Source organism: Orbicella faveolata, unplaced genomic scaffold (genome assembly GCF_042242905.1).
Source record: "Orbicella faveolata isolate gen_17 unplaced genomic scaffold, um_ofav_v1 contig_12, whole genome shotgun sequence".
Classification (NCBI taxonomy): domain Eukaryota; kingdom Metazoa; phylum Cnidaria; class Anthozoa; order Scleractinia; family Merulinidae; genus Orbicella; species Orbicella faveolata.
Genome location: NW_028301539.1, coordinates 3,657,513 through 3,670,888, shown reverse-complemented (window position 1 = coordinate 3,670,888; position 13,376 = coordinate 3,657,513). Strand labels below are relative to the sequence as shown.

General features: G+C 37.2%; 1 protein-coding gene across 2 annotated transcripts; it reads left to right on the top strand.

The window, feature by feature from the left end:
• Positions 1-628: 628 nt before the first annotated feature.
• Positions 629-11,094, top strand: LOC110063559 (insulin-like peptide IlO1_i1). 2 transcript variants are annotated; one of them, XM_089282102.1, is made up of 4 exons: positions 630-760; positions 8,441-8,472; positions 9,567-9,784; positions 10,356-11,094. In XM_089282102.1, exons 3-4 carry the CDS (start codon positions 9,568-9,570, stop codon positions 10,505-10,507), a joined length of 369 nt encoding a protein of 122 aa, XP_089138228.1. In that variant the 5' UTR covers positions 630-760; positions 8,441-8,472; position 9,567; the 3' UTR covers positions 10,508-11,094. The 2 variants fall into 2 exon arrangements, with proteins under 2 accessions (XP_089138230.1, XP_089138228.1); XM_089282104.1 differs by lacking the exon at positions 8,441-8,472 and having other exon boundaries at positions 629-760.
• The last annotated feature ends 2,282 nt before the right edge of the window (positions 11,095-13,376 follow it).

The window sequence follows — 13,376 nt, the reverse complement described above, 5'->3', positions numbered from 1 at the left end:
AGAACACCCTCGGCAACTGACGGTTAAGTTTCAGAAGCTTTCGTTCGAACAAATATAGCTTCCTTAGAGAAAGCTGTTAAGCGAGATTTCAGTTTTAAAACGAACATAATTAAAAAAAAAAAAAATTTAGCAAGGGGCTAATTTTGCTGTAATCAAGCTTTTAGTATCCCAAAGTCATAGTTTCCCATCTGGAAAGGCGGTGAACCCTTTGTGATTTTAATTAATTATTATTTTTTTAACAACTAAAGGCCAAAGGCAGATTTTGTTTGTTTCATGGCAGAGAGCCAATCGCAAATTAAATGAAATCAGTTTGCTACTTAAGCGGTTGAATGGGACAAGCAACTCGCTTTCACATCTGGATCTACGGCGCTCTGGACCCAAATCACAGAGGACCATGAAGAAGTGTTCGCTGGATGTACGAGATGCTTGTTTTGGATGTAATTCTAGAGCTAATTTCGCAGGGTCAGCCAATTTCGAATTCACATTAACAGGTCTTGCGTGGCAAATGAAGTAGGCGAGTTCACTCAGATCAGACGTCATTATGTAATCTTTTTTTGTTACTGATACCTGACATTAGCCAATCAAAACGAAGCTACGCCGTGATTAAAAAGAGTGCAACAGCAAGAGGCTGCTCAGATAAACTTCTCGCGCCCAGTGAACATTCTTTCAGCCTGGAGAGCACTGTTGCGGAGCGCAAGCAAGCTATACAAAAACAGCTTTTGCTAACTGAATAACAGCCATCCCCGGCAACAAAACACAGGTAAGAATTGAACTCTCAAAATTCTGCTCTTTTAGAGTATACTTTAGATAGTATCTAATGGAACAAAAGTGAACATGTTATCAAATGTGGGAAGAAAAACGTGCAGTTTGTGCCAATGGTTCTATCAAGGGCATTTCTGGCTCAGTGCAAATAAGTCTTCGCTGCGTTCTTTTTTGTTAAATTTCCCCCATCAGATCGTTTTGCGAAAACGTTAACTGATCACCAATGAAGTTTTCTTTTATCATTTCTCCATGCCAAAGAAGTCGTAATGATTGCTCAACAACTTACAAAGTAGATGATAAAATTCCTCTGTTAGCCATCGCTTTCCTTGTTTTAACTGGTTTGAAGTAAACGACTATGCCTTACTCCCATGTCATCACAATATTGCCTTGGTGTATATAGTATAAGGAACTATGAACTATTATTCAACGAATGTGATATTAAGTCAAACATCTTTAGCTGAACTGATAGCAAGGTTCTCAAGAGTCCTATTTTCCTAGTATGTTTTTCTTAACAATAATGGGTCACACCCAAAGCTTAATTCAAACGGAAGAACCTAGCACTTCAAACGCTTCGTCGAGAAGTAATTTCGGGATAAATTTTGAGAAGAAACTGCATGAAATCGCGCTCTTAAAACTGTAATCTTCCGGTGTTTAGAGAATATATACCACGTTTTGCTTTTAAAGAAATAGTAAATCCCAAGAGATGAACGCAATGATCTGTGCTGCGGTTTTGCGAGAGAAAAAACGGCGAAGCGAGCACAAGCAATGCTGTTAAAACACAGGTCAGAATTTTCACGGAAAAAATGCAAACAGTTTCTCGTGACATTCCTGGGTTGCTGACATCTCGTGACACCGTTATAGGTAGACTAAACACATTACACGGAATTGTGGTAAAATTGGCTGAGGAAATTAGTCCGCCGAAACCTTACCGCAACGCCCGGCCGACAACATGCGAGAAATCCGGTTATAATATCTCTTGTTGTAACGCGAGAAATAAAGACAGACGAATCTCTCTTGCATAGCACACAATGTCTTGTACATATTTTCTTCTTACGAGATTTTATCTCTCTATATGCACTTAATATCTGTCAACGACTACTTAGACTTCAATTATAAAACGTTGCACGAAGATGTAAAGCAACACTGCTGTGTCTTTATAAAGACAAACTTTACGTGACAGAAACTGAGCTTCCTGCGCTGAAAGTCCATTAACCAAAGATGATGCTAGGAGTTAATATCGTAAATATTGTATTCATTTTTTTAAGTTCAAAGAGATGAGGTTAACTGTAGTATTTTCTGGGCGTTTCAAGTTGCCTCGCTGTCTGCGAATGCGTTAATTAGTTCCCGAACGACACTCGAAGTACTTTATCTGGAATCAGCGATTTTTAATTTCCATGCGGACTAAGGTCTTGAATTTCTCTTAAGAACCCAGTTGAGATCACTCGACTTGAATTACCAACACGGCAATTTTTCTGCTTAGGATCCAATTTGGGGTCACCCAGAACGGAAGGAAGCGGATTTTGATCTCCCAATTGGGAGTCGCCCACGAACATTGTTACACGTGAATTGTAAATTACTGTTTCTTAGTATAGATTAAGATCATCTGAAAAAAAAATTCAAACTCTTTGGCAGATGCCAGTACAGTACTTACTAGATCAAGATGGGTCAAAAGATTATCTAACTGAAACCGGCATTAAACAGCGGCATTAATCGATTATTGAACTGAAGAAGCCCATCGGGAACCGAGGCGTGCACCTTTAATTCTTTTAAGTCTCAGTTCTCTTTACATATTGCTATATACGTCTTAATATGTTAATCACGAGAATTTGATAGTACATCAAGACACTGTGTATCCCTCAGTTCAGATGATTTTCTTTTCTCTTTAAACCTGTTTTACGGTTCAGCCATGCTGACAGTTCTATGGCAGACAAAAAGCGCTGTAAGCTTTCTTCTTGAGGATAAACACGTTGTGAAGGAACATCACGTAATACGAAAAAGTCAAGACGCCACACAGAAAAAATGTCCTCACGTGATACATTTCAATGCACCACGTAATTGGTTTGAAACAAACTCGCGGCATCAAAGACGTTACTCTGAAGGCGGCAAAAAAAATTCGTGAGTGTCGCGGTCTACTGGTAAGAGTAGTAACACTATGTACATTGAAAAAAATATGAACCTAGAAGAAATAAAATGATCGCTATAGGATCATGGTGGATCCAAGGAAAATGAGTCCAGCCGTCAGTTTTGATCTTGATCAATTAAATTATCTCAAAGAAACGCACCTTTATCATTAATTATGCTAAAGAGAAAGGAAGGAAATTAATGTTGACCACTGAAAATCTACCGTGCTAAAATACGGTTGATTAAATAGCTAAGGAAGTTGAAATGTGATTTTGCGGCGCCTTGCGTGTACATCACTGTACTTACCGAATGTGCAACAAGTGATTTAATCACTGAAATACCCTGAAGTATACTTATGAAACTGTTTACATGGTGATCTGACCGGCTCCAGAGGGATAAAGATATCTGACTTATCGTCTGATCTCAGTTAAGTCGGAAATGCTAGCAATATATATTTTATACCGCCCAGTGATGTTTAACTTGATTCTTATATGTATCATACACGCTATAGGCCGGCAACGTCGCAACTTTTCGCGTTATGCAGCTGAATTGAATTTCGACTTTTCCGGTTTCTTGGTGAGTCGCTGTTGCTTCGAAGTGTTAAGTTTCTGTGTGAAGACAGTGCAGCATTTTTGCACGCTTTCGGCCATATAATTTTCATGTGTCACATTGGCAAATGGCATAAGGTAAAATCCGCTTACGAGTTAAAGAAACTCAGTTCATTCACGGTCTCCAATATAGCATGGGCTTTCATTTTAAAACATTTGTATTATTTCCAGGTCATTCCTTTGCTTTGGGCTAGCATGCTAATCTGGAATGGGTGTCGTGTCCAAGAACACTTCACAAAAAATCGCGGTCAGTTTAGAAACTCTCGACCCTTACACTAATGACCCATCATACATGGCACTCTTTGCATACCGAAACGAAGCTCAATAATTACACGGAACAAGGGAGTCACACACTCGTTGACACGATAGAACAAAAATGATTTGAAATAATTAAAGAGAAAAAGTACACGCACTTCCTCCAATTTACAGCTTTGAATGTCCAAGCTTAGTTGCTTTTGGCTGATCGCATTTTAACTTTTCCAAATTGTTTCTGCCAATTAATTACAATAAGTGTTAGTCAAAGATTTGTTGTTTTTCGGGCTTCTACAGTTTCACAGAAGGCATAAACAACTGGAACTTTGGTAGCTGCCCCGTCAGTCCAAAGGGATTTTCAATCCTTTCCGTTTTAGAAAGGGGTACGAGACACACGCAACCAATGACTAGACAAGCAGCCGCCCCTCTTCTTATTCCTTCTACTTTTCAGCGTTAAAATTCTCCCTATTGTTTATCATATTTTGTACAACTATCCATAGGAGAACTTAGGTTTTCGTCAATACTTCTTCCAGAGATTACAAGGTTCTTTTTCCCTGCCTACCTGATTGCAATAAAAGTTGGTCAAAAAATGTTAGACAAGAAAAAAGGTGGCGAAAGAAGGTTTTAAAGTATTGAGCTATCGTCATGTTTTAAACAAACACGGGCAGCGTTAAGTGGTTCTTTCAATTCATTGCAAATGAAATAAGTTCCACTATTTAAGCCTCATGTAAGTCTCATGTAAATTATAGCTGAATTGGATTACGTCGCGGATTAGTCTACACAGATCTGCAACTGAACAGACAAGTCGGCTTAGTCTATAACCTGGGACAATACGTGCCTCATAAATGACCAAAGAAACCTTAAAGAGTGTCGGAACATATACCCTCGCTCGCTAAACGACATAATTAGTGTGTTAGGTTTTGCACCAAAGAACTGAGTTTTCCAGACGCAAGAGATTAAATACTACCATCGAATATATTTTTAAGAATTCTGGAGGAAATTATATTTACTAAAAGGCTACACTAGTAAACAGCACTCTGCGAACTAAAGTTGATAAAACTTGTTTGCCTTCCGACACTATCGTAGTCTTGTTCACGACAAGCTAAGAAAATTGAAAACTACATTGAACTTATGTTCTCAATCAGGCCGGTATTGTTTTCAGGGCTTAAATAAAATTGAAAATGAGTTACCATTGTCACGCCTTGATTAGCTGGCTGCTTTTGGGGCGTCTTGGGCGCGCGAAGATTTTGCCACTCTTTTGCCATCGGACGAGAAAACTACGAGTTATAAAGGCGGCCATTCTCAGTTCATCTTCGCCAAACAAGCAACACACTTGAGGGAGGCCGATTAGTACGGTTGTGACGTCACATAACATGTCTCGTCAAAATTGAAATACGAGCAAAGAAAACTTTTTATAGCCTGCGTAGCAGGCGTATATAGGGGAGGGGGTGGGGAGGACGAAGAGAATTCGGGGGAAAAAAACAGACTCCGCACTCCGCACTCCGCACTCCGCACCCCGCACTCCGCGTTTTCGGAACAGCCGCTGAAAATTTCAAGAAGAAAAGTAATTCAAAATTCTACTTATAATCGAAATCTGTCAGTGATTTGACAATGTTTCAAAGGAATTTAATTAACATGGCTTTGACAATGTAAGAGACCCTCAGAATTTGATGTTATTTGTTTACTAAAGATGTTACAAGACGCAATTGTAATCACCTGGGAAACTGTAGCGGAAGCGAGTTTAGGTTTTCTGCGTCCTATAAAATGCTAGATGTGGTTCAAAACAGCTGTGCTCATTTTGCAAACGAAGCCAGTCAGTTCAGATAGAAACAAGTTAAATATTTAGTTCAGGCCATAGAAGAATCTTTCCCTGAAGACAAACAAGACATCTATCCATTTTACAGGTAAATTAGACACAAACAACACTTTTTCCTTGACTTTTGTTTCATGACCAACTAATCTTTGTAAGCAAATGTAAACGTAGATTAAGTTTTCCTCAAGAATGGAAGTTCCACGCGAAGATAGCTTAGCAGTCACGTTGGATATTCTAATTTGAACTAAAAGTGATTTCCAGCTAATAAAAGCAATCGAAACCAAGACCAAAACCAGTTCTGTCAGATGAGTTTTTTTCGCGTAATAATTTTGATAAATTTAGAGAAAATCCAAAACTTCGGCAATATTTTTTAAAATTTCAGCTGCGGCCCATGGCCATAATTCGATCGTCATCGAAAATTCGTAGCCTGCTAACCTCATATACATGGAAAACCCAACCCGCCCAAGTTTGACAACTCAAATGTATATTTTATTTATACCAGGCACTCGATCACTTCAATTTGTTCAGTGAGTAAAGCCGTTTACATTGTATAAAGAGAATAATATGTTATTCACTGACTGATTTAAGGACTTTTGTATTTTACACAGAAATTACTTTTAAGCACGTTAATTTGTGTTAATATATAACAAAACGAATTTACATGTTTTTGGGTTTTTCTTTTGTTCGGAAATCTTTGATCGCGTTTCCGGAAGAAGGCCGACTAATCTGTGTCAAGGGCGGGACAAATTACGAACAATGAAAGGCGCTTTTATAACTGAAATGATTCATAGAATAAAAAGGCATTTGAGATCCAGATTATGCTTTTTCAAGCGTATGACTTGTCTGGGCGCGTACTCACCCGTTTTGTAGAATTGTTTGGTCTATGTTTGACCACCAATAACGTGGCAACGAGGATCAGTTTTTTCTTATCGAAACGTGACTTGCAAAAACACCCAAGCTCATACCAGGCTATGTAATGTCATCGTTATGATCATTTGGAGTGAGGAAATAAAAGACAAATGGATAAAAGCCGTGCAATTTGTGAACTGATAAACTGTCAAGAGGGTTAACTTTCTCAGCCATTTTAGAAAACAACAACAACAAAAAGACTGTTTTCGGTCTACTCTCTCTTGGCTTATAGAGATCTAAATTATTCATAAAACATAAACATGGCTGAACTGAGCTAACAATGGTACACATGTTACATGCAATACCAGACCAGGATCGTGGAAAAAATATACCGTACAGAGCAGGTTCAGTTCTCGACCGTTTTATTTGAAAATATTGTTTCTGCCGTTTCCATGATAAGTCTTAAGTGATAAATTATTAAATATTTTTGAACGAGTATCACACTTCAAGAATCAAGAGCACTACCTTTCTATCGCTACCGTTTCTAAAAAAATGATTCAATTTGACATAGAAGTTGTGAAATGATTCCAGAAGAGCCCTTCATCGAAGTAAATTTGGTGCCGGTTGAATTGGAAGCTAAAATCATTACTGTATAGTCGGTTTGTGGTATTTTTTAACATCGCAGATTGCAACTTGATTACTGGAACATTTTGAGATGATTTTAGCAGATAGGTGTTGTAAATTATACAAATGGGAATGACACTCTGAGGCGACGAAACGTTGTAAAGAAAAGTAATGTTTTAGTGTATTTTTTTTTTAAGAAAGGTCTTTTCGATGCTTCTATTGAATCAGCTTTTCAAGCTTTTCGTATTAACTGGTCGATAAAAATTTACATTTTGAGTCATTTACTATCGTCAGTAATAACTTCATAAAATGGGTGGATGGAGTAACCCAAACACAACTGATGGTTTAATTTTCAGAAATAGTTAACGAAAGAAGAAAAATCAGGATTGACCTTGTCATGGGTGGAAATTACAGTTTTTCTGTAAAAAAAAAAGAAATTTAATGTATGAATAATCAGTGTAAAAACAGAGGGTGAGAAAATTTGAAGAAAAGATCATGGCTTTTTGTGAAATCACATGATTCGGTTTGTTTCATTGATTCCCAACGTTTTGGTCTGAGAGACTGTAATCAGGACAAGTAACCAAGAAATATAATTCAGCGCTCCAAGAGAAATAAAAAAAAGATATGGTTAGAAAGAAAGACTCTAAAGGGGGAAAATTGAAAAAAGAATCCCCGAAATCGACTTAAAAGTACAGCTGGTCATAATTAAACCAGATAAAAGTTAATTTGTAATAATCTTTGGAATTGATTATGGAAGATTTTTTCTTCTAACTTACGCAAGTCTATATTTTATGTATTTGGTCTTGAAAGTTAAATCATTTTCAACTGAAAAATTGGAAGAATAAAACTCAAAGGGTGCCTGACGAAATCTGTGAAAATGCCGCTTCTTTGACAAGTGGTCTGGTTTGCACAATTAAGGGATGGAACGATTAAGAGTTTTTTTTTCCAGCAATGTTTTCTACATATTACTTATCATTGAGACAAATATCGCAACAACTGGACGACACAAAAATGTTTGACCACACCACAGCGACACATTGAACCGCATATGTACATGCTCTCAAATCAGGTTTCAACCGCATAACCAGTTAAATACGAACAGGATTTTGCATTTTTCGGGCATTCTTTGTTGTTGGGCTAAAACCCTGTCGTAAATCTGGTAAAGGACGCAACGTATTAAAATAGAGAATATAATTAGGAAAGTGTGAAGCTTTGACAATAAAATTTCGCTTTCAACCATCGTTTATGAATTTTGTTTTGTTATATTACGGTCGTATTGGTTAGCTCAGATTAAGGGGACGTGTTGATAACCTGTACGACCTTTGATATTAAATAAGGTTATAAAAGCGAATGCAGATTCGACAAATATGTACAGCATTACGGACTAAACTTTGTGTCTCATTTGTTCCAGATTTTCTGACACTCAGAAACTCGGAAAATAAGGTGAGACTTTAACGGATAATTCTATATTGACCTTGTTAGAAGTTCTGGGTAGACTTTTCCTTAAAATGGTCTATAGTTTATTTTTGAATTAAAACTCCTGTCCCGACTCAAAATAGGTTTTTCGTTTTCGGCTTGGCTATCATTCCATGCCTTTTTCTCGTTCTTTCTGTTTCAAACTGAGATTTAAAAACACATTTTCAATAGAAGTATTCGAAATAGGTATTCGAAATATTGTTAGTATCTTCTTTTGATTTACAACCTAGGGATACGGTGGGGAACGCAAATAGAGGTTTTCAGATGAAATCAAAAAGTACGCCGTATGGTTCAAAATGATAGCAGATAAATCGATATATTTGGCAGGCTTTCGCTGCAAGAGACTGATCAAAACCTGATATCCCGTTCAATCAATTGTTCCGTCTTGGTTTTGGTCCGCTTTTTAGGAACTTTACTCTGTTGAAAGACAGGCGTTGTTTAATTTAGTTTAAATTTATTGCAAAGCTCACCCACGCGTTTTTGCGGTTTGTTGACCTTGACTGATGTAGGAAGTTTGGCCGGAGAGGCGACAGATCTTTAGTATTTATCACGTGTTTCCAGTCGTCTGCGCATGTGCTGCCACCGTCTGTTCCACTATCACTTCATTCAGCTGTTCTAAAGTAGAAACTGGTATTCCTTAAAACTACCCCCATAAAAATAAAGATAGTTCTGTAAAACTTTGACAAAGTTCTTTATTGCGACAAAAATTACAAAAACTGACGTCAAATTGCTTTTTACAGTGACAAATTGTCCGCTCTCGCTCGTTGACGCATCGCATAAATTATAAATTCATGTATCTGTCCGCTTATTGACAATGAAAATTAGCCAATGAGTGCGAGAGAATTTCTGCAGTTATCTTAAAAAAGAAAAATCAGAAGTGTAGCAGCTCTCGTAAGCTTGTAATTCTCTTTATCGTTGGCATCTGTTATTGTTTTAGGGCTAAGGGCATTGTTTCTGTTGTTTGTTCTATTGTTCTCTCAAAGGGTAGCAAGCCATTCATGTGAGACCTTACGACAGCTGCTACATCACCCCAAAAAAATTATTGATTTCATTTCTTCCAGGATGAGCCTGAAGCTTGGATTCACTTTATTTCTCCTCCTGCTGTTGGTCGACCTGCCTAGAATTCTGAGCCGGAAATGTCATAAAGGAGGACACAAATGTAAAGTGCACGAGAACTCTCCAATCCCTGTGGACCTTCCGCGCCTTTGCGGTGACAATATCGTTGACATTTACAAGAACATTTGCGACTCAATGTGGGCTAGATGGAGACGAAGACGAGGTAAATATGTGACAGGGGTTTATTATTTGTTTTGGTGCCTTATTTGAGAGATTCAGGCCACGTCTACAACTACGTAGAAGAATTTTGAAAACGCAGCTTTATTTATACGGTTAGGCTTACCGTCCACACTAATCCGTTACGAAAACGGAACTTTTTGAAAACGTTCTTTAAACCGGAGGAATTTGAAAACGCCGGCTTTGCGTTTTAGTTTGAACGGAAAACACTTTCAAAACAGAGAACGAAAACAATGACGTCATAATAATCACGCAAATCCAAAATGACTGGTGATTGTTGCGTTTTCAAATTTCTCTGGCGTAATATGGCGGGAAAACATTTGAAGTGTTTTCAGAGTAAAAACGCCGTTTTTCAAATCTCCTCAGCGTGGTGTGGATGGGGCCTCAGTATTATTCAGAGAAATATGTGTAAAACGAATGAAATAATACGAATAAAATTTATCGAGGCCCCGTGCTGTGTCATTAAGCATTGCTCTCGGATCACGATGTACTTTTTGCCGACTGAAAAGTTCATGTACCATTGAAGTAATCAATGTTCTCTCTTTTCTTTCCGATAGATACGGGTGCGGATTTGTTTGTCCAGACGAAACACGAAGCCAACGATTTCCTCTCGTTCAGAAGACAAAAGAGGAGCACAGATTCGACTAACGTTATCGAAGAATGCTGCGGCGAAAGGTGTAGAACAGAAGAACTCAAGGAATATTGCTAAGCAAAAGAAAAAAGAAAAAAAAAATTCACGCGGGCAACTGATGTCCGATTGGAAACTTTCCGAACAAAAGGACCACAAACGTTAAGCTATCATTAAGTTATTCTCTACTAAGGTTGTTAATAATATATTGTTGTTTATGAAGCAATGTTATCCCGTGTCGTGGAGAACTAGAATAAAATACGGCAAATTAAAAGACTAGAAACCCGATACATACTCAGCAAGTATCCAACGGTTGGCAAAGTGAAGCGGTATTTCTACGTCATAATGTGCCGTTCGTGGTAGGAATGTGGCATGTTAATAATAAGAGGAGGAAAAATAATTACTGGTATTTTCTCGATTGAGAACCGGACCCCGACGAAACACAGGGTTTAAAAACAATATCAAAAATATTCTCTGAAATGATATTATTTTACTATTTACCAGTCAGCGTTCCCTAGTGCTTCAAAGTTGGCAAAATTATGTGGTTCGACTCGCTAATTTACCTACTCCGATATGACTCCAGAAACATGTAATAAGATGTAAATATTTACGCTACCGAAGTATGGAAGGAATTGAAAACTTAATAAACCTACCGTTATCAACCGGCATGCATCTGTGGAGGTGCTCCATAATGGTTGAGCCCGCGCTTCCCTTGTCCTTAACGGAAATATCGCATTTTCGTTTTTGCAAAATAAATAAATAAATAAATAAATAAATAAAATAAAAAATATTCAGACCCTAATATGCGAGGAGAATTAAAGTCAATTCAATAACCTAGCTTGAGGGTAGTTTTTAAGGGTTAGGTGTTAGCTTGTCAGTCTTCGGCAGAAACAGTAATTAAAAGCATTTTAGAAGTAGTTGTAATTCGTGTATTTCTCAATTAATGTTTCGTTTAAGTAAATTAATTGCCTGACTATTTTCTGCCTTGTTCTCCCTATTGTATTGAAATGAAAACTGAACCACTAGACCTCTATTAAATTGTCTCGTGCTTAACGGCAATAATTCAAGTTGACCTTAAACTCCAAAAATGATAAAACCTTATTTGAATCCGGCCTATTTATCGGTATTATTATCAATATTTGCTCTTCAAAGTTAATTAACGAAAGGGAAACTCTTTCAGAATAACTTGCGTTATTTGACTTCCCGCTCGCACACCTATAATCAATAATCTGACATTATTGCTATTGTATATTTAATTTTAAAACTAATAGCATTGAAAATGGGTCTTCAGAATTCTCTATAAAGCGTCAACTCGGTCTGAGAGGCTCGAAACCTCTCTGATCACGAAACAAAACCATGCAAGAAAGTGAGAAATTTAGTACTTGAATGCCACTTGTTGAACCTGAAGAAAACCGCTTTGGAAAAAAAACTCATAAAAACACATTTTGGGATCTTTTTTAAACTTTCATTGTTATTCATTCAGGAATGGGTTTCTTTTACGCCTTTTTGTGCTTCAAAAAGCAATCTACGTAACTAAAAATTTCCGTTTTAATTATTGATCAGCATCCCGAGAGCCGCTTATTTCAGTGTAGTTAAATATGAACTACTCTATGCTGCTCTGATAGCTAGAGAATTGAACTGATTGTTTATCGCCCGGGAATTGCAAGAAACTAATAGGTGAGTTTTAGCATCTCTCTCAAATCGCATCGACAACATACTGATGTTCTTCATTTCGTTTTGTGCCTTCTTATCTGTGTGTAAGTTATATTCATTTTTTTAAAGACTTTAAAGTCTCTATAGGATCGAGAGGGTTTTGAAGAGTTTCTTGTTTGACTTGACGTAAATACGGATAACCAATATAGCATTACATTTTCTGTATATTTGAAAGTTGCATTAGACCCTAGTGAAATCCAGTTTTAGCCAGCATATTCTTTTCAAGTATGCTCCAATCCAAGGTTATTTTTCTATTCGTTAAACAGTCTTTGTATAAATTGCCCAGCTGCCCCAAGGGCATACATTTGCATCCTAATGTTCCATTTGCAATCAAGTCGTAAAGACGACAGAAAAAAAAAGCACAGAACAAAAACAAACAAGAAAACATCAAGTAAGCACAAAAGTTTTAATTTTAGTACAGTGCATACTTTAAAGCCATATCAATAGCCCTTTTCACGGTTACCTTTGCTCATTTGCATTACAATTAAATCTAGCATGTATGTGAAGCAATTTAGGGTTATTTTGTAGTTTTAACCCGAAATTGCCTCGCATCCACGTCGGATTACATTGTAATGCAAACGAGAAAAATTAACCGTGAAAAGGGCTATTCTATAATGTTACTTTCAAATTGAGGGAGCTGAGGTAGAAAGACTAACGAAGAAATAGTGAATGCGAAAATAAATCAAGGATTATTACTGCTGAGGAATTGTAAGATGGATCAGGAACCACACGGCGGCGCCAAGATCTGAATTTTATTTTTTACTACTAGAAAAAAAAAAAAAAAAAAAAAAAAATGAATACTCGACTACTAGAAAATAAAATTCAGATCTTCAAGTAAACGTGCCATTTTCTATTTACAACAATCTACTGCTCGCCATTTTAACTGACTTTTTGCACAAATAAGCGTCAAAAAACGAACCATGACGTCATAAATGTCCAGGGGCAATTCGCCTCGCCGGCCCCGAATGCATTTTTGTCGAATTGAGCGAATGGTATATCTTCCTGTAAAACACTCGTGTCAATATAATAAAATTTATTTTTACGAGCCTTCCTCAACTGCAGGGCGGATGGAAGTACTCAAACGACGATTTTAAACGTGATGTGCTAGAACACACTAGAAAATCTATTGAGGTACCTGTTATATCCAACGTTTATTTCGTCGAATACCATACTCTGAACTGTGTTTGCATTGGGCTAATATTTGAATGTTTTTAATCTGGAAGCTTTTTGTACTTAT